General features: G+C 45.0%; 1 protein-coding gene across 2 annotated transcripts in view; it reads right to left on the bottom strand.

The window, feature by feature from the left end:
* The window catches only part of TCERG1 (transcription elongation regulator 1), a 1289229-nt gene that overhangs the window by 252928 nt on the left and 1014441 nt on the right, over positions 1–21860 (bottom strand). For both annotated transcript variants that reach the window (XM_069652440.1, XM_069652439.1), the window contains one exon: positions 1590–1708. In XM_069652440.1, the coding sequence (XP_069508541.1) occupies positions 1590–1708 (119 nt within the window). The remainder of the gene's footprint in view (positions 1–1589; positions 1709–21860) is intronic.

Genomic DNA, 21860 nt, shown 5'->3' on the forward strand with positions numbered 1-21860 from the left:
TCTTAGACTTAAAAGTACCTTAGAAGAAATTGTTCCAGCTGGCTTCTGTTCCTGTACAGCTCTGCAGATCCTGTTCCTGAGCCTCAGTCGTGGGGACAAGAAGGAGGTGGTCAGGGGACTCCTGCTCTGTAATGGGAAGTTCAGCGGCAGAAATGAGCAAACTTCAATTCAGCGGTCCTTCAGTGTTTCAGCTCCTCGCATCTGACAGCAAATAGCAACACCACCATTCTCAGATACCACTTCAGACTTTCCTTACTTCTGGGGTTCAGCACTCTGTTGAGGTGGCTCCGGCTTGGTCAGTCCTGCATCCGGGAAGTACGGAGGATCTTCCTAGAGCTTGAGTTCGACTTAAGCAACGCACACAATCTGGTATCCCCCCCCCAGCTCAGAGAGGATGTCCAGACGGGCTTACTTTGTAAATGATTGGTCCCACCAACTCAAGGGAAGAAGTCGTTCTTGCAGGGCTTCTCTAGTCGAGGCGAATTAGGAGCTTCAACACTGCAGCTGGGCTTCATTGGGCAAACCAACGGTCCAGGAGTTACAGCAGGCGTCTCTTCCAAGTTCTTCTTCGGATTCCTTCGTCCAGTGGTCGACTCTGCCTTCCAGGCCAAAAAGCCTCCCCTTTTAGGCAGGTTTCTCCCATTCATTCCAGCCTAGCTGTCAATCACACAGCAGGGTGACTGTCCTTGCCGGACAGCCAGCCGGCCAATCACCTTTGGGTGCATTCCTGTAACCAAGCAGGCACCTCCCTCACTTACCGCCCCTGCCAGACATACTGGAGCCAGCGCGGTCTTCACTCATGAATCCTGCCAAAGACAAAACGAACAAAGGGACCAGACCTGGTTTGGCGCGCAGAGTAAATCTCAAGAAGGACCTTTCCGATAAGAAATGGCGAAAAAAGACGACTGGGCCATTTTGATGAAATGGGCACCCATGGGTGCGAACGCAGCCAGCGGTAAAAAAACACAATGGTAGTAAAAAGTAAACCACTGCCACCAGCCATTAATTGCAGAATGAGTAACACAGAAATGTTACATGAGAAAGTAGACAAGGGGGATACTAAGTAACCCATCCAGCACCCCACGGTAAGATAGTGTGCGCTGGGTCTAGAAAGTTACACAATGTAAGTAAAGTTAATTTCACTTTACTCCTCTTGGAAACAATAGTTTCACCAAGAGAAGGTATTTAAACCTTTGGGAAATCCAAGAGACTTCCCTGTGATCATTCCAATGATAATGAATATTTGCAACTACCTCATGATTTTAACACAAGTTTGCCAAACCTTCCCTTTAAATTAGGAGGTTTGTATTTTCCTTGTAATCTATTTGATATATAATACGTTTTTATGTGATTTAATGCAAAGTGACCGAAATAAATGTACTTTGACCAATTGATTTGAATATTAATGGACTACGAACTAACATTGCTTCGGAAATCAGTAGCCATTCTGAAACGGGTCTGATGGTTAGGAAAATGAAACTGAACAGGTAATTAAGTGCTTAAACCATGATATCAAACATGAATTAATTTAAGAGATGCTGCATTTGTCTTTTCAGTCATTTCTTGTCGATACAAAAAGGTTAACAAACCTGGGATTAAATTTTGATTCTTCCATCATTCTTCTGAAGTCATCCTTGGTGTGCATGATTTTGTTTTTCTTTTCTTTACGTTCCTCCTCTGCCCTGGTTTTTACATACTGGTCGAAAACCTAGGGTTACAAAGTCTCCATTTAAACCTTGTATCAGCAGCAGACACAAATTATTATACTTTACATGGAGCAGCATATCTTGTTTTAAATGTGACAATTTACCTCAGATCTGTTTAACACAGAAACATAAATCCATTAATTGCACATTCTCCACAGAAGGAACACCAGACTCAATTTGAAAACAATTGGTACAGAAAGGGACATCTGCAACAATGCCATCAGAACAAGATCCTCTTAAAAAAAAATAATAAGAAAAATATATATTTTTTTTAAATCGCCTTAGCTGCTTTAAGAATATCAAGCAGTACTTCTACAGTGAGGTGCACAGAAAAGGAAACAACCCCCATGGAAGAGGCTTCTCAGGATACTATCGATCGTATGTTCCTCAGTCTGAACAGTAACATACTGCAAACAGGAATAAATCGGTTTCCATTCAGTTGCTATGAAAATGTCAGCAAAAGTAAGGTAACCCGAGAGCTGCTGTTTTGGAGCAAGTACTCTCTGCATGTGTTAGGATAACTTCTCCTAATATTTGTTGGTAAATTATACACTGCAGCTTTTCCCTTTAATAATCCAAAATATGAGCGAAAAGATATTTTGGGCAAAATTAAACAATGTAGCTAAATAAACCAAACAAATTGATAACATACTGTTTAAGGCAGCGTGCTTGCTTACTGTGCCATAAGCTTCAGACATCTGGGCTTCAATACTGACTCTTATGAACACATTACTTGGTAATTATTTCTTACGGATACGTTCTTACACCCACAGATTACCTATGCTCGAAATATTCTCTGGCACATGCTTGGCTTCAGCCACCATAGGGCTCTTAAGAGTCTCTATTTTCGCTTTGCTCTCTGACAATGACTCATAACTTCAGAACAGTGTCATGGATGGTATGAAGGGAAATGGCTGCCACCCATTACCTCATGTCGGGACAGTTTTCTCTGCACTCAGAGGCTGAGGAACAGCATATATGCCACAAATTACAAGCATTCTGTAGCAAGGATTAGGTCCAGGGGCAAAGCTAAGGACGCAAGTTCATCTTAGAAAGCAAAACAGAACCTGCAGATGGGGAGGCGAGCAAATAAATACCTAGACAAGGACACTTTGGAGGGCAGCACAAGCAAAGTGGAAATCTGACTCAAAAAAAGGATCCATCCAATGATGCTTCATGAACGTGTGCAACGAGGCCCACGTAACGACCCAAAAGATGCCTGAAATATGAACCCCCTCTGCTGCAAAGCAGAGCCACCAGGCATCCTGTAGGAGACCCAAGACCTGAAGGTATTTTGTTGGCAAGATCATAGCATTCAAAGATGCAGAGAACAATCCATATGGACAAGGTCTGTTTGGTAACAGTCTTGCACATCAAAGCACTGGCCATTGTCCGAGAGATGTAGTCAAAGAGTCGTCTTGGGATTACAGATGATGAAAACGATTGTTAGGCAAGATTTGGAGTAGTAACACTGTGAGAGACTACACCACCCTTGTCCTCTTGGTATTAGGTAACTATTGGTATAGGTCTGTGCTACACAAGTTGGTAGTGTGACTGAGCAGCCAGAGTTTCAGCTGCACTTCGCTGTTTCAGTGCGCGGTAAACAGCAACACCGTGGATCTTGGACACCGGTTGGGCTTCTTTCACTCCTTGAGTCCAGCAATCTGATGAGGTGACTCGAGCTTGGGCTGTCCTGCTTCGGGAGGGTCCTCTTGAGACTCATGGAGCTTTTGGCCGGCTTACAGACGTTGCACTCTACTACGGAGTTCTCGACCCCTGGCACTCAGTTCCAGCAGCAGCAAAGAAGTACAGCCAGTTGGGGAAGGTCTTCCAGCAAAGTTCGTCTCGGGGTTAGTTGGTCCCACTAACCCAAGGGAAGAAGTTGTCCTTTCCGGAGCTTGTCGATTCGGAAAAGGCATTTCAACCCACAGCAGGGCTTCACCGGGCAGTTCAACAGTCCAGGAGGATGCAGCAAGCTTCTCTTCACGATTCCTTCATCGGATGTTTCATCCAGTGGTCGACTGTCTACAGTCCAAGAAGCCTTGCCTTTTATGCAGGTTTCTCCCATTCATGCACAGCCTACCTGTCACTCACACAGCAGGGTGGCTGTCCTGCAAGGACGGACAGCCAGCCAGCCAGCCAATCAGGACTGGGTGCATTCAGATTCAGGCATCTCCCTCACTTCCTGCCCTGCCAGACACACTGGAGCCAGAGGCTGTTTCAGTACTGAAGTCCACCAAAGGCAAAACGAACAAAGGGCTTAAACATGGTTTGGCGCGCAGAGTAAAACCCAAGGAAGACCTCACAAACAAGAAATGGGGAAAAAAAGAAAACCGGGCCATATTGACACAATTGTCACGCATGGGTGCTATACTGCAGCTGAGGATTCAGCCGGCAGTAGAAAAGCACAATGGTAGGAAAATTAAACCACTGCCACCAGCCATTTAAAGTAGTAACAAAAAATGTTACACGAGTAAGTAGAAAAAGGAGCTACTGAAAAACCCCTAGTCACTCCACATAAGATGGGGTGTGTTGTATCTACAGAGAAAAAAGATAAGTAAAGTCAGTTTCACTTTACTATTCTTGGGAACAGTTGTTCTCACGAGAAAAGGTATTTAAATCTTCAGTGAAATCTAAGGGATTGCTCGGACACTGCACTGAAGATGTTGTGCGTCACCATACAAAAAGAAGATGCCCATGGAGTTAGACTCCAAAAACAAGGGAAACACATAAGCCAAATCAGATCAAAATACATTAGAATGAGAAAAAGGGCTTGCTCAAGGATTAAAATTAACAAGTCCTAAAGTCCAGCAAAAGAGATGGGGGTCTCGAAGGTTGAAAGGAATTCGCACAGAAATGAGAATTCTCCCTTACAGTCTCCTCTTGCTTAGTTGGATGTGGGAGAAGGCCAGAATCTGGAATGAAATACCAACATGACTAATATAAAGGAAAACAGTCTTACTATGGAAATCGATTTACAAAATCAGCCCTGGTGGGAGGATTCTGGGAGGGGCCACTATTTATTGTAAACAAGGAAGAAACAGAGGTTGGCCGAAACCAATAAAGGGGAGGTAGCAAAGCAGTCGAAGCTTAGTCTCAGGTATGGAGTAAAAGTGATCAAGGGCTAAAAGCCCGCACAGAGCAACACCAGTAATTCCAGGAATTAAGTATATACAAATACAACTATAGATTAGGCCTTTAGTTTACACATCAAGCATACAGCCGGTCAAGTGGCACAGCGAGTAGAGCGCTCGCTTCGACATCAGTGCAGAGCCTGCGAACGTAGGTTCGAATCCCGGCAGCGCCAAACTCAGCGTTTCATCCTTCCGAGGTCGATAAATGAGCACCACACACCGTGGGTAATAATAATAAGCAGCGCTCAGATACCTGAGGGTTCGTAGCGCTATATAAATGCCAAATTATTATTATTATTATATAAAAATCACAGGCAAGTAGCGACACAAAAATCTTATAAAACAAATACACACATTCACCCTAAGGAGAAAAAGAATTGCATATGAATCAATTCCCAGTGCAATGCACACGAGTACTCATATGCAGAGAAAATAGGCAGAACTCTTTAAAATCAACAAATGCTGCTTCCCTCAACCTTATAAAGTATAACCCCAAGATAGTTTGGGGCCTTGTGCCCACAAGTCACCATTTCCAAAGCATATACTTCTTCAGGTAGGTTATTAAAGGGATAACTGTGACAGTAGTTCAGTTTAATGCAAAGAGTTCCACAGTTAGATAAAGGTTTAGGTAAAGCTCATGCGAGTACTCCACTCAATCCAACTCTCTAGCATAGGCCTTGGGAAAGATCCTTATCCCAGGTTCCACTACCAGAGGTCAGGTCAGAGTGAATTGGGTGCCAGGACTTTACACCCTAGTTACCATATGGGAGACATTGAGGAGAATTCTCATAAATGTGCTAATTCCCTTAACCTTAGAGACCCCCAGCAACTTAGCTGTATTTTGAGTACTTGCTTTTTTTACCTGGAAAGAGTGCAAGCCTTTTTTCCCACTCATGTATTTTGATGTGTGTTTACTCTTGTGTTCTTTGATTATGGAGTTTTAGACAACTCCATAGGCATCATCCTTTCATGTGTGTCACACAGCACCCTCAGTGCAGTGACACAGGGAAGCTTTTTTAGGCTGTCACAAGATTTAAATACCTTCTCTGGGATCAACTAATGTTTCCCAGAGAATGTGAAGTTAAATTGACTTTACTAGTCTTTAAATTCCTAGACCCAGCACACAATATCTTGCAATAGGGTGCTGGAGGGGTTTCCTAGTATCCCCTGTGTCTAGAAACTCATGTAGCAGTCAAATGCTACCCTTTTCTATCGAAATGGTTGGTGGCAGTGGTTTTACAACGAACTACCATGATTATTCACGACCGCGAACACCAGTAGCTAAAAATTGCGGGAGCCATGTTTTTCAAGATGGCTTCTGAGCCCCCTTTGTTTAAACAGGTCCCGGTCTTCTTTTTTCGCCATTTCATTTGGGAAAGGTTCTTCTAGAGTGTCTCTGCGTGCCAAACTAGGTTTGGTCCCTTTGTTTCTACGCCTTTGGCGGGCTTCAGGACTGAAGACCGCCTCTGGCGCCCGAGTGTCTGGGGTGGGAAGGAAGTGAGGGAGGTGCTCGAAACTCCCTGTGCTTTGTCTCCTAGGTGACCCAAATGCACTCTGGCGGGATTGGCTGGCTCGCTGACTGTCCAGTAAGGACAGCCACCCTGCTGGGTGAGTGGCAGCTAGGCTGGAATGAATGGGAGAAAACTGTTTAAAAGGCGAGTCTCTTGGACTGAAAGGCAGCCTCGACCACTGGAACGAAAGAACCGAAGACGAGCTGGAAGAGGACAGCTGCTGCAACTACTGGACCGTTGGTTTGCCCAGTGGAGCCCTGCTGCAGGTCCGAATCACCAATTTCACCTCGACAGAGAAGCCCTTCAAGGAAGACTTCGGACCAATCAACTCGTAAGCCACCTCAACACCATTCTCTGAGCTGTTTGTATTTTCCTCAGAGTGCTGCAGGAAACCGAATGACCAGGGAGAACACCACCAGCTTGTGCGCTTTAAGACAGCTACCAGAATCGAAGATTTGCCAGCTTTGTGACCCGTCCCTGTGCAGTGCAGGAGTCCCCAGACTTCCTCCCTCTTGTCCCCACGACTGAGGCTCAGGAACAGCGAGATCTGCAGGACCTGCCAGGAACAGAAGTCTTCAGCTGCATCTTTTTCTTCAATATAAGGTACTGTGAAAACCCGACCGAGAGAAAAACCTCTCACTGCGAAAGGTCGTACAACTTTGGCAGCTTGCAGGCCTAGTCAGCTTGGGACCAGACATATGAACCTTTCTTCCGTGAACTACTTTCGAACCGTTTTTACCTATACAAGACACTAGCCCATTGACTTTGGACTACCTATTGCATTGAATCAACTCCTCTGGTGAACTAAAACTATTTGCACTGTTTAAGAGTAACTCTGATATTCGTTTTATTAACCTATGCCTTTTGGCTCCTCCTTCAACTGCTGTGAATGCCATTTTGCTCCTCCTTCAAAGTAGCGTAAATGTTTCAGAACTGGTTAGTGGTGAAGTATTGTAGTATATTTGTGTGTGATATTGATTGCCTCCTTTTAGTGAACGTTTTCTAACTTTGTGTAAATAAATTAAGAAGCGTTTTACCAAGAAACCTTGAGTTTAAGTGTCTATCTGAATACTTGTGATTGTAGACCTCTGTGTAACATCCTTACAAGCTCCCATTCCCTCTTGAGATAAGCTTGGCTTCTTAGCTCGCTACCAAAACTGTGTTTTTGCTTACACCTGTAGTCCTAGTTGTGTGTAGTGGTCCCAGAGGGTACTGCATACAAACTTTGCCTACCAGGAGACATGGGAAGAAAGCAACAGGCATGTAGATCTACCCTCCGACCAAGAGTTCTCAGGCTACCATGGTAGGAGGTTCCAAACTTCGTCACAGGCTTGCTTTTCTTCCTTGGTACTTTCAAGAGGGTTATCTGGACAGCAAAGGATTTCGTTTTGATCGGTTGTATTACTTAGGAATCAGTTCCAGACTCTTCCAGTTGAAGACCCAAACAGAGGCAAGTGAAGACTTCTGCGGGCGAGAAGGCCACGGGAGGCCAAAGGTACACAAAGACAAGATCCAATATAGGTCACCACGGTCAGGTGGCAACAGGCGATTGCGCAGTGTAGAACACAAGAACAGCCCCAGCACAGACTCCCTTGGAGTGAGACGGCAGAAAAGGCATGAGCAGGCAATTTGTGGCATAAACTGAAGATCTGCAAAGTTCCAAAGATCTACTCGGAACAGCGACGGCTACAGCTGGGTAGCCCAGGACAGAGCTGGTGACGCCATTGGCTAGTCCAGGGACACTTCCAAAGGCTCAGAAGGCACGGATCCTCGAGCAGGTGTTGAGACTGGTTGTTTCCACAAGTCCAGGGTTCAAAGCACCAAGTAAGGACTTCTTGAGATCTAGACAGAGGAGCAGGGTTTCAATGGGACAACACTTGAATCGATGCTGGAGTTGTTAGCGGACTGCTCATCTTCATAAATCTTCCTGACCAGTGCCAACCCCAGAACTCTTTGCTGGACTGGTAGATTATTTTTCCCTATACCTCAGTGTGTGGGACCCTTTTTCCACATTCGCAGTCTTTTACTCTTTTTATGTGCATCATTTCGAAAACTCGCCAAAGTGCATTTTTAATTGGATCCACTGACAACTTTTGGCACATACTGCCTATTGTTGCTGGGTTGCCTTAGGGGCTCCCCTTTGAACTTTCTCTGGCTAACCTTGTGAGAACTATGGTTCCCAAGGTTAGAAAGGATCTTTGGATCCCTTTTAAATTTTTATTAAGCAAGACCAGCAACCCCCACCTTATGTGGAGTGCTCGGGAGATGCAATGTATCCCCCTTTCTCATTCTAACTAACATTTTCGTTACAGGGAACAAGTTCACCTTTAATGGCTGGTGGCAGTGAACCTTTTAACTAATTTGGTACCCCTTTACCGCTCGCTGTTTCCACAGTCCCGGTAAAGGCACACATGGGTGCCCATTTTACCAAAATGGTCCCCGTCCGTTTGCCATTTCAGTGTTCCTTGTCCTTTCTTTTTTGTTCCATCGCCAGACATCCAAGGCAGGAAAGTCCTTGAGTGATTTTTATCTTCGGCAGAAATCCTGTGGGTTCCCTGCCCAGGCTCCAGAGTGTATGTGTAGGCAGGAAGTAAGGGAGAAATCCACAACTATGCAGCCCTTTGTATTCCAGCCTAACTGCGGAAATCCAGTTCAAACTGGGAGGCTGGCTCTCCTGAATGGACTGTCAACCCCCCTAATTTGAATGTTGCATGGCTGTTTGATTGGCTGGGTTCCTACATAAAAGTATAATCCTGGAAGTTGATGAGGTAGTGGAACACTGGAAGCAAATCCGAAGAGGAGGAGGAGGAGGAGGATGATGAAACCGCAGCTGTGACGATTTCCAGCGACTGGAGAGCCTGCTGTGTAACCGGAGCCTGCTGTAACCCAATCAACCTGAGAGTCCCAAACATTACTACCCAAAGTCTGGTGGGATCCACTAGTCTCAAGACCACCTGCATTTTGAGCCATCCCACATCATGCTGCGACCTTGCAGGGCTGCAATACCCCAATATCTTGGACCTGGAGCCATTGTGCGGTGCACGGTCTTCCACATTCCGAATCTTGCTGAAACTTTGTGGGCATCCTGCGAGACCTTCAAAGACGTGAGTCAAATCGGAAAAGTCCTCCTTAGAGTGCAGGACCTTGCAAATGAGAATCCGACCGCCGATATTCAGTCTTCTTCCTGGCTCCTGAAATGGTGCCAAAACCACAGAGCTGCATCGAGCTGCGGTGAAACTCTTGCCTGGAGCATTCTCCTGTGATCCCTGCTGCAAAAGTCCTTCCAAAGTCCTGTCTTCCATCACCTTGACAAAGAAATTCATCAACCGTGTTTTTGGCTGCATATCCTTAAATCTTGCTGCTGCAACTCTTCTTCTGTTGTGAGGTACTGTGTTGGCGGGGGTATTTTACCTACCTTATGCCTGTGGGATTTCTGTATAGTGTTGGGGTGTTTTCTGGGACGAGGAGGCCACTCATCCAGTTCACCCAGGCTCACTGCAGAATCCTCCTAAAATGTCTTCTCTGAAGTCCCTGAACCCGCAAATAACTTTAAAGTAAAATACTTACTTGTTTGAACAGTCTTCCTCTGCAACTCTGACTTTGCCTGCAACTGAACCCTTTCTCACCCGGCCCACAGCTGGCACCTAAACCACTAGGGTCCCTCTTCTGCCTCCAATTGAACTGTGTTCTCACAAATGGAGTAGAGGTACATACTGTTCCTTGAATCTGTGTTACACTATTCAGAAATGTATATTTGCAAGTCTGTTTATTAAGTAATTTTCTTGTTGAGTGTCACTGCATAACTGACAAGGTCTACTACCCTTGAATTACTGTAAAGTAATCTGAAAGTAACTTATGTTTTTACTCCCCAAGAATAGGTGTGATGTTGTGGAGAATTTACATTTCTGTGCCAATTCCCTTCAACCTGCGAGACCCCCAGCTCTCTTGCTTGATTTAGGACTTTTTAATTTTAACACCTGAGTGATTGGGTCCTTTTTCTCACACTCTGTGTTTTTACCCCATTTGGATTTAGTATTTTCACTGTTTTTGGAGTCTGAAAAACTTCATAGGCATTTGATTTTTGTATAGTGACACACAGCACCCTCAGTGCAGTGTCACTGTGAAATCCTTTGGATTCCCCTTAAGGTTTAAATACATTTTCTTAGGTGAACTACAGTTCCCAAGAATAGTAAAGTGAAATTGACTTTATTAACTTCTTTTTTGTAGGTCCAGTACACCCCATGGGGTTATTTAATAGCCCCTTATCCTACTTTCCCATGTAACATTTTTCTGTTACCCTCACTACTTTAAATGGCTTGTGGCAGTGGTTTAATTTTTACAACCATTGTGCTTCTTTACCGCAGACTAAACCCTCAGCTGCAGTACAGCACCCATGGGTGTCCATTTTATCAAATATTTTCTGTTTGTGATGTCTTTCTTGGTTTTTACTCTGTGTGTTGAGACATGTTTGAGCCCTTTGTTTGTCTTACCTTTGGCAGGCTTCAGCCCTGAAGCCCGCCCCTGCCTCCAGTGAGTCTGGAAGGACAGGATGTGAGGGAGGGTCCTGAAACTCCCCAGGCTTTTGTCTCTGGAAATGCCTGAACGAAAGCAGTTCTGATTGGCCAGCTGACTAACCTGAAAGGTCAGCAATCCTGCTGTGTGATTGATAGCCTAGGTTGTGCATGAATGGCAAATCTTTCTTAAAAGGTTCTTGGGACTACAGGCAGAGTCGACCACCGGAAGAACCATCCGAAGAAGAAACGGTGAAGAGAAGCCTGCTGCAACCTCCTGGATCTTCATTTGCCCAGTGAAGCCCTGCTGCTGTGCTGACCTTCCTTTTTCACCTCAACAGAGAAGCTCAGACGGAACAACTTATCCCCTGGGGTTAGTAGGACCAACTAACCCAGAGATAAACTCTAACGCCAACCCGACTTGCTGTGTCTCTATGTTGCTACAGAAGCCCAATGCCAGGGGTCAAGTTGTGAAACGGTATCCTTTTTGGTTAGTCAAAGCTCTCACATTATTGCTCACCATTAGACTCAATTTTGTGTCTTCCGTTTTCAGCTTAGAATGATCACAGCCTGAAATTGCTGAGCTCTTCAGAAAAGCATGTTTTTGCAATGAATGATTAGTTCAGTGTTTGTGCAGGCCTCAGACCTTGAACAGCCCGGCGCAAGTAAGAACAGATAATACATGTCTTCCTGTCTCCCAAAGTCAATTGCGCAGGCGTGTAAATACATGTATCAATGAAAGCATTACATATTCTGTACATTCCAGGAAGGGGGTTTTCAAAACAAACTGTTGAGCCACAGATGCACAGCGACATTTGGTTAGGCAAAACATAGATTAGGTGCACGAGAAGGTCTCCTTGCGCTGGGAACAGTTTGAACTTTGTGCAAGGTTTATTTGTGCAAACATGGCACTGATGGGAAATGCATGTTTTTCGCAGAAAATGTATATGTTGCAGGAAACTGTAAACTGTCTGGAAATTGAGCACCTCAGCAAACCAGAACTGTATATAAGGCGAGCAAACCACAATGTAAATTGCTCAATTTCTCTATGGCTGTTCTCAGTCCTAGATGAACCTGGGTCCGCTTGAAGCGAATAAACGGTTGTTAATATTGAATTTGTGACCGATGATCTCTTACTTTGTTTGCAGTTCCAGATTTTGGTTTCACAGAGTGTACATAGTCAAGTGCAAAGTCTGTTGCAGAACAAATCCGGCAAAAAACTCAAGGAGCCTCCAGAAGCAGGAAATCCCGAACCAGAGTCCGCCCCCCCCCCCCCCCAAGGGAGTCAAGGACTGAGGAAGCAAGGAAAGTCCAACTGGTGTCCATCGGTCTGCATCAGTGCTGTTTGCGAAGTGCTGTTTGCGAAGTGCTGAAATCGCGAAGTGCTGCAGAACCAAAGAAAACCCGTAGCTGCTGACAACCTTCCGGACTACTGCCACAATAGCCCTCTAGACGTCCTCCCTCTTGTCCCCAAGACTGAGGTTCAGGAACAAGGGTCTGCTTAGCTGTAGCAAGACTGACTCCATCTGGACCTTTCTTCTAACCAAAGGTATTTATTTTGGGCTTGGGGGTACTTACCTTCTTGCCTTAAGTCATGCTGTCTCATTTCAGAGTTGCACCCACTTACTTTCTGAGTTGATTTCAACTCCCTTTGCACAGGGTTAACATCGTGTGTTCCTACAAGTGATTTTTCTGAACTCTCTAACCTTGGGCAAGACTTTTATCCAAGAAGTACAACAGAACTATAGACTGTGTCCAAATGACTTTGGCTGTCCTGGCTCCGGCACTCTTCTAAATCCCTTGACTTTGGTACTGCTTATCCCCATATAGGTTGAGGCTTGTTAAACACTGTTGGCTGCTGGGAAAGGCTTATCTAGACTTCATTGGTGGATTCAGTTGTCCTTGCATGATCTGAGAAACTATTCCAACCTTTTTACTTCCCTTAACCTTTCCTTTCTGCAACGTATAATCTACAAAGTATACTGGTGTAATATATAAATGCAAATACTATCCTTGTGATTGAAGTCACCCCAGGGTGTAGGAGAAATGTTTCAAGCATATCCAAAGATTATTCACTGGCTTTATTGATTCTGAAAAGTAATTTAAAAGTTTATTGAAATTGCTAGATAAAGAATGCTTATTTAAAACTGTGTTAAATAAATAAATGACTAACTGAATTCTCGAGTGGAAGTATTACTTGGCTACTTGTATTTAAAGATTTCATTTGTACAGCTCACATTTACCCCTCTTGAGATAGGCCTGGCTGCTCAGTCACACTACCAATTTATGTAGTACAGACCTATACTAAAAGGAGGGTTACATAATACCAAGCAGATAAATCCGGTATAGTCTCGCACAGTGCGACTGCACCAATTCTTTCCCAACAGTTACCTATACTAAATGTGTTTGAGAAGGTCTGACATGCCTACAAATACTGTTCGTTTTATGAACAGGGTATATGCCTTGGTCTGTGTAATTTAAAGCATAGTGTTCGTTTTTTAAAAAAAATGTGTTTATATGATCTATGATGGTACCCAAAATTTATCTTGGTCTACTTGCATTTAAACAAACCCTTTATTTTTTAAATACCTAGTGTTTGTTTCTCTTTGGACCATATGTGTACAATTTCTTTGTACTGATTCTACAGCCCTCTCCCCCTCTTAAGATAAGCCTGGCGGCTCTGTCTATGCTACCATATACTCAGGGGGTACAGACTTATACTAAGAGTGGAGTCTTGCATTGTCTCAGTTGAATGGTTTTACTAAGCCCTTAGTTGGAATTCAGAAAAACTGCCCCAACAGTTCCAATGCTGATCTGCCGAACAGTGGCAGCAGCCCTCTGTTTGGGAGATATCTCATTTTTATGCTTCATCACTTCTTCTAGTGAGACCCCCAACACTTTCTGCTGGCCTTCTGGACCTTATTCTTTCTATCGTAATTGACAGGAGCCCTTTTCACCTCATTCATTCTCATTTGCTATGACTTTTGTTCTCTGTGTTTTACCTTTACTATGGAGTCTGCTTTCCTCCATATCTCTTTAAAGACATTGTGTTCAACTTTTTCAGCACACAGCACACTATGTGAAGTCTTGCTGGAAACCGTTTGGGCTCTACTTTAAGATTATTTCACTATCCTTAACTACTGTTCTTAAGGATAGAGGGATACTTTGAATCCTTCCCAAAACATTACAAAACAGTATGAGAGATTAGCACCCACTACCTTATGTGGAGGTCCAAGGGGACACCTAGTATTCCCCTTCTCTCAGCTCTTGTGGCTTTCTCATCCCACTGACAACCGTACATTTATGGCTGGTGGCAGTGGACGTGTTCTACCAACTATTGTGCTATTTTTTTTTTACTGCAGACTGTATTCAGTCTCGGTTATGCACAATAGGGTCACCCATGTTCTAACATGGTGGCTCCTTTCTTTTTTTGACATTTCTCGTGTGGTTGTCCTATGTTAGCCCTTCTACCATTCCGGGAGGGGGAGGTCTGTATGTGTGTTTTGCCTTTGGCGGGAACACTGGGTGTCCCTCCCTAGGCTCCAGTGTGTCTGCGAAGGCAGGAAGTGGGGGATGACTTATTCACTCTCCTGCCCTTTGTCTGCCAGAGTGCCTGAATGACCCAGTTCCCACTGGGGGGCTGGCTGTCCTGATTGGACAGCCACCTGCCCGTTTCTGTAAAATGCTGTTAGGCAAGAATTGATGTAGTAACCCTCTGGGAGACTACACAACAGTTGCCCTCTTGGTAGTAGGTAACCCGCCTTTTAGTACAGGCCTGCACTACAAACGTTGGTAGTGAGCCTGAGCAGCCAGGCTCATCTCAAGAGGACACAAGTTGTGCTTCGGACACTCCAAGTCCTGCACCTTGGTGAGGGGACTCGAGCTCTAGTCTTCCTGCTTCTGGAGGGCCCTGTGGAGACTCCTGGAGCTTCTGGCCAGATTGCAGATGTTGTCGGGAAAGATGGTCCAGTGGACTTCGTCTCGGGGTTGGTCCCACTAACCCAAGGGAAGAAGTCGTCCCTTACAGAGCTTCTCTTGTCGATCAGAAAAAGGAGTTTCAGCAGAGCAGCAGGGCTTCACTGGGCAATTCAAAGGTCCAGGAGGATGCAGCAAGCTCCGTTCATGGTTTCTTCATCATATTGTTCTTCCCAGTGGTCGACTCTGGCTGTAGTTCCAAAAGCCTCGCCTTTTAATCCGGTTTCTCCCATTCATGCACGGCCAAGCTGTCACTCAAAAAGCAGGGTGGCTATCCTGAAAGGACAGCCAGCTAGCCAATCAGGGCTGGGTGCATTCAGGCATTCCTAAAGACAAAAGGACAGGAGTTTCAGGAACCTTCTTCACTTCCTGCCCTTCCAGACACACTGGAGCCAGAGGCGGGTTTCAGTACTGAAGCCTGCCAAAGGCAAAATTAACAGTGCTCAAACCTGGCTTGGCGCGCAGAGTAAAACCTAAGACCGACCTCACAAACAGAAATGGCAAAAAAGAAGACCGGGGCCATTTTGACAAAATGGTCACCCATGGGTCGTATACTGCAGCTGAGGATTCAGCTTGCGGAAGAAACACACAATGGTAGGAAAATTGAACCACTGCCACCAGCCATTAAGGGGGGTAACAAACAATGTTACATGAGTAGGTAGGATAAGGGGCTACTAAGTAAACCTCCAGCACTCCACATAAGATGTTGTGTGATGGACCCACAAAGAAAAAGGGTAAGTAAAGTCAATTTCACTTTATTTTTCTTGCGAACAGTAGTTCACAAAAGAAAATGTATTTAAACCTTATGAGAAATCTAAAGGATTTCTCTGTGACACTGCACCGAAGGTGCTGTGTGTCACCATACAAAAAATATTTGCCTATGGAGTTAGTCAGACTCCAAAAACAAAGGAAACAATCGAAATCAGGTCAAGTGACATGAGTGAGAAAAAGGGCTTACTCACTCGAAGGATTGGAATTAAAAAGTCCTAAACTCCAGCAAAAAAGCTGGGGATCTCCAAGGTTGGAGGAATTAAGCACTCCAATGAAGTCACCCCAACAAATGCTGAGAGTTTGCAGAGGCGCGAGTGGGAAAACCAAATGTAAGGTGAGGTTTCAGAGGTAGAAGGCAAGTCGACCACTGGAACAGAAGATCCGAATCTGAAGATGAGCAGAGACGCATGCAGACCCTTGCAGTAAATGAAGTGACCACTGTTGTCCTGCCTTTGTTTTCTTATAGACAGAGGAGCTGCGAAGTGGACTCCCCCCACCCCCCTCCCTTTGGATGGTGGGACCAACCAGCCTAAGACTAACTACAAATTGAGCCATCTTACGAGGTGCTGTGAACTTCCAGGGCTGCAAACCACGAATACCAGGAGACCTCAAGCCATTTGCAGTGCAAAATCTTTGCGAGGCCGAATCCGACCAGAACTTTGGTGAGTCCCAGTTGGACCTCCTAAGGTACAATCCCACTCTAAGTCCCCTCACCAGAGTGCAGGACTTCAGAATCAAAGACGATCGACCGGGAAAGAACCCTCCTTTGTTGGAGCTGATAAAAAAGGCATCAAAATCGCATAATGACCAAGGAGACAGAAGAAATCCATGCAAAGGGACATCCCATTCAGGGTCATTCCTTTTGTCACAAGACCGAGGAATCAGGAGACCAGGCCCGTTGCTTCTGCACAGGAGAGAATCCAGCTACGTTCGCTTCTTCTATCCTAAGGTTCTGTGGGGCTAAAGGTAGAACTTACCTTAAGCAAAAGAGTCGCTCCAGTGTGACTCGAGTGAGTTACAAGGTGTTTGGGTGTCCACCAATACATCTGGCCCAGGCTTTGCAGCTTGTGTCCTATAGGGAATCCCTCGCAGGATCCCTACAATTTGTGTTACTTTACTAAACATTTTAATTGTAGTGACTAAAGGAACTTCACCTGTTGTGCTGCTACATAAGACTTTTGTTCCACTCCTAAACTGAATTTATTTGGTATAGTTAGGGACTGGACTTTAAAACCGTTAGAAACCTCGAAAATTGTCACTACGAAGTAAAGAACTGCTAAAGTATATATAACCAACTATTTTCATTTCTACAGACTTTATTTGATGTTATGTTACTTTGCATTTATATAGAGCCTTATGTATCATTGGTATGATCTCAAGGCGCTGGTAGGTTGAACGCCCTCGGGAACCAGAGGGAGAGGGAGAGGGGGGAGAGAGAGAGAGATGGTGCGTGGGTGCACCGGATGTGTGTGCAGCTGGTGTGGTTGTTGCACGATAGCTGCTTCTTAGCGGTAGGTGTGGTGCTGAGGAAATCAGTTGGATGTGTTCAGTCTGGAGGGTGGACACCCAGACTGAAATCTGGCTGCGTTAGGCCTGAGGAGACCCTTAAGCTAGTCAGATTGTGCTCAGCTAGCAGTGTTTGATTAGGATGATGTGGAGTTCGTGGGGTCATGTTATTATGAGAGCAGCTAGAGCGAATGAGTCATAGTAGAGCTGTGTTCTAGTTGAATGATGGTGTATAGAGAAGAGTAAGCATAGTAGTGTGATATTGGGGGTTTCAGTAGGCACATGCGATCAAGCATGAGAGCAGGACAGGGGGCGTGCATTAGGCACAGTTTCTAAGTTCAACAATAAGTGTGAGACACCCAGACCTGATATCAATCAGAAGTCTATCTAAATGCAGGGTATGCCATCATTTGAGATTCCAACTAAGTGAGTGACATGCTACAATCATAATGCTATCTAGATGAGGCACATGCTATCATTTACAATTTGAACTAAGCGAGGGAAATGCTACCAATCAGTTCTATCTAGATGAGGCACCTGCTATCATTCACAACTCCATCTAAGTGTGGCACATGATATCATTTACAATTCCAACATAATTCTATCTATATGATGCACATGCTATCATTTACAATCCCATCCAAGTGTGGCACATGCGATCATTCACAACTCCATCCAAGCGTGGCACACGCTATCATTTACAATTCCATCCAAGTGCGGCACATGCCATCATTCACACTTCCATCAAAGAGTGGCTCATGCATAATTCACAACTCCATCTAAGAGTGGCACATGCTATCATTCACAATTCCATCCAAGTGATGCACATGCTATAATTCACAATTCCATCCAAGTGAGGCACTTGGTAACATTATTGCACCGGTCTTAGAGTGAGGCTGGCTAATTTTCATCATTGTCTCTGGGAGTGGCACTAGTTAACAATGGCAAGTGTGTTAGTTTGTTATGCAGGACAACAGAGTCCGGTCTTGGGTGGATTCAGCTTGGTGGTTGAATCTCTCTTTACGTGCATGGTGCGAGTCTATGGCAGTTTACATTATGGAAAAGCAAGGTAGAGTGGTGGAGGCTTTTTGGAGTAGAGTAATTGCTCTACACCCCACCCATGCCACACACAGTTTTGTTGGTGTCTGTTAATTGCTGGCTTCCCCTGCTGACACCTGCAGACACTTTCTGGAGCCGCCATTGTAGGAGCCGCCCTTTGCCTCGGGGTCCATAGCCAAAGGGGCTGTCGGGCAGAGGGCTGCCCTGGAGAGGTCAGTAAGGGCCTAGTGACACGAGTGGTAGGCCAATCACGGCGGGGGAGGGCGGGACTAGCACAACCAGGAAGCGGGGAGGGACACAAGGGCAGAGCAGCGTGGAAGCGCAGTGCTATGTTCACCCTGCAGCGGGTAATCAGCCAATCACGGAGGCGGGTGGGCGTCAGGAGGGAAGGGGAATCAGGAGATGGGGGGGGGGGGTGGTCAAAGCAACGCAGCTGGTTGGGAGAGGGCCTAAGGCCTCTGTCCTCACCCGAGTTCGGCAGCACCTTTTTCTGGAGGCAAGGGGACCACAAACATGGGCGCGGGCCCAGTACCAAGGCAAAACACACCCAGAAAAAAGGTAGATTGGCTGTCTCTTCCATCCAGCTTAATCAGGGGTGGAGGGCGGGCCGGGAGGCAGGCGGGAAACCCAACGAGGAAGTGGATGCTGGGGAGGTGGGTCGAGGGAAGCTCTGCACACAGGGCGTGGGCTGGAAAAAATTACAATATAGAGGCTCAAGAAGGGTCTCGATACCAATCTGCTCACCTGGGTGCAAAATCTCCAAGAAGATGCAGAAGATATGTAAATTCTTATCGCACTTTCAGGAACATATGACAAAGATTCACTACTTGTAAATGAAGTTTACAGCATGATTCAGGCTTGTATGGCCAAACATGGTCTTTGTCTAAATGACAAAACGGAGCTACTGCTCATCGGTTCCAGGCCGAGACTCAACAAGCCCAGCCCCCAATATACCTCCTTCAACATCGATGGAAACAATACAAGTAGATAGGGATGCCAAAACGCGTGGAGTTTATCTGGACTCCACCTCATCTCTTTCCAGACAAATAAACGCATCAGCATCAACGACTAAACCTATAAACGCATGCAGACTCTTCCTGACTACTAACAATTGTTGGACTATTGCAATACCCTATATTTAGGCACTAGCCAACGAATTGAAACCAATTACAAGTGTTGCAAAACAATGCCCTTAGAGAGGCCCAAAACAGTCCACGTTCCAATCATATTTCACAAATTAGACTCAACACCAACTGGCTCCCAATCCAAGACAGGATCACATTTGGAACCTTAATAATCACCCACAAATGTCTGACAAACTACGCACCCAAGTACCTGGTCCACAAATTCTCAAAGGTGCCTTCTAGACCCACCAGAGCCAATTATGCCCATTGCCTCGAGATCGCTAAATTCAAACGGATTAAAGCTAGTGGTGCTAGCTTCCCACTGCTGGCAGCACGACTTGGAATGCTATTCCCCCTGCACTTAGAACAGAACCTTCAGGAACCAGGTAAAATCCTGGCTTTTCTCCCAGGCTAACTAATGCTCCATCACTGACACTAAAAACTCTAGGCTAGATACACAAAACTTTGTGATTATCCTTTAAGGTCCTACGCAGAATCCTTGGTTATCGCCTAGTACCTTATAAACTCCTGTCAACCAAATCTTATTGTAAATTAATCTAATCTGTACTGTAAATTCTATGTAAATTGTAAATACGTGACTTGATCTGTAACACAAGTCTGGTGTCCTCGTCGCTATGCACTGCACTTTGTCTACTCTTGTCAGTAACTTTCATGTCTTATCCTGGTAATAGTACCAGCCTTTCTGTTGTAAACTCGTAAAAGCGCCCAAATACCTCTGGGTTCGGTGCGCTATACAAGCAAATAAACGAAGTTAAACTAAATATTGTTTTCCTCCACCCATCGCTCAAGTCTGAACAGAAGACAATAGAGATGTTTTAACCGCAATCCAATAAATAGATGGGCCGGTACCAATGAGGATCCAGCCTCAAGCCTCTTGGAAGATTGGTTTTCAGAGACCAGGAGCAGGGGATCATCAGTGAGGCAGCAATTGCATTGAAGTGTTTTAACAAAACTGGTAACTACCAGTCCAAGAACCACCTATACATTTTGGGTCCAAAATCGTCCGGGCCAGATCCCTTGCCTGGTTGGATATCCATAATGGCTTTTTCTGCCTAATCCAGTGAGAAGATTAGATCAATATCAACCTTAGATGCTAACGGGGGTATTACATCTTCATCAAGCATAATAGTCTTGAAATGCTCAGCCCACTTAAACTAATATATGACAGACAGCGACATAAGCACCTTCCCGGAAGCCACATGCCACCAAGTCCCAAATATCTTCATCACAGATCGTGGCTTCCAGTTTTTCCCCACTGCGATTCCTAATTTATTTGTTTCTTTAGGCTCAACAATGTTGTATACTCTCTTGGCGCATACCTGGCACCCGCTGTTATTAGTTCTGGCATAAAGCCATAAGGCAAACATGGCCCTACGACATTCCGTATCAAACCAGTGGGAGTCTGTGCGAGACCCTGCGTACCCCCTTAAACCATATCCTGGCAATGGGGGAGCCGGATCGCTGCACAGTTCGGCGATTAAGGTCAGCAATTTCTCACTAGCCCTTACAGAGGCAACAGGATCCTCTGCAGATGGCTGTGACAGAAATACATACCTTGCCGGCCGAACGATTTCCAAAATCTTAGCCACCCTGCCTTTGGGTAGTTTTCTCAAATAGCCATTGCCATATGTTTACAGTTTAAATCAGAAGGCTTTATTCCGGTAACTAGCGGCGGCAAGATCTAGCCAATAATGAATGGGTCACGGTCTCACTCACGGCGCGGGCAAACCTCTAAACGTCTCACTCTCCAAAAAGAATGTCAATCTACCAGACAGTAATCAAAGAATTAAATCTAGCCCGGCTGTAAGAAAACTTCAGCTGAACATCGTCCTGTGACGTCCTATTTAATTCAACTAGTCACGGAGTGCGAGGATAGAAAAGCCTCTAGAAAAGATGTGGTTTCGCTAAAGGAATACAATGACTGTATATGCTGTACATCAATGGGAGTACGTGATAGTACAGAGAATATGGTAGAACTGTCATTGGGGTTCTATGTCATTTCATCGACTGGTATTTTTACAAATAGATATTGCCCAAAAAAGTAATCAGAATTTTTATTCCCCCCCAATCCCCACCTCCCGCACCTATTTTTAACTATTCCCAACAACCCAAACCCCTTATCTGCCCTTTTCCACCCCCAAAATGTCAATGAATTGATAAAACGATGGTATGCCGTCATTCTCTGTAACAAATTCAACCGCAAGCCACTACTATTGAAACAGTCTCTAAAAAGTATTGCTATTGTGTGTGTTGGTTAAGCGAATCAGTATGTATCTACCTTCTTTGTGTAAATAAGAATAAATGTCTATTTTTAATAAATCATTTACTGTATGAGAGTTTTAGATTATTGTACTTACTGGGTTCAGTGCACTTATCTATAGCTCACATCCTCCTCCTAAGATAACCATGGCTGCTCTGCCATTCTACCAGCTCCTTGGGGTAGTATAGACATTTACTAAGAGTTGGGCACCCGTATACCAAGCAATAGTTTTAGAGAGTCTAACCTCATGGACTTAGGAAAACTCGACTAACACCCTCCCTT

The sequence above is a fragment of the Ambystoma mexicanum genome, chromosome 3p (assembly GCF_040938575.1).
Source record: "Ambystoma mexicanum isolate Mex_15411 chromosome 3p, UKY_AmexF1_1, whole genome shotgun sequence".
NCBI classification, from domain to species: Eukaryota; Metazoa; Chordata; class Amphibia; order Caudata; family Ambystomatidae; genus Ambystoma; species Ambystoma mexicanum.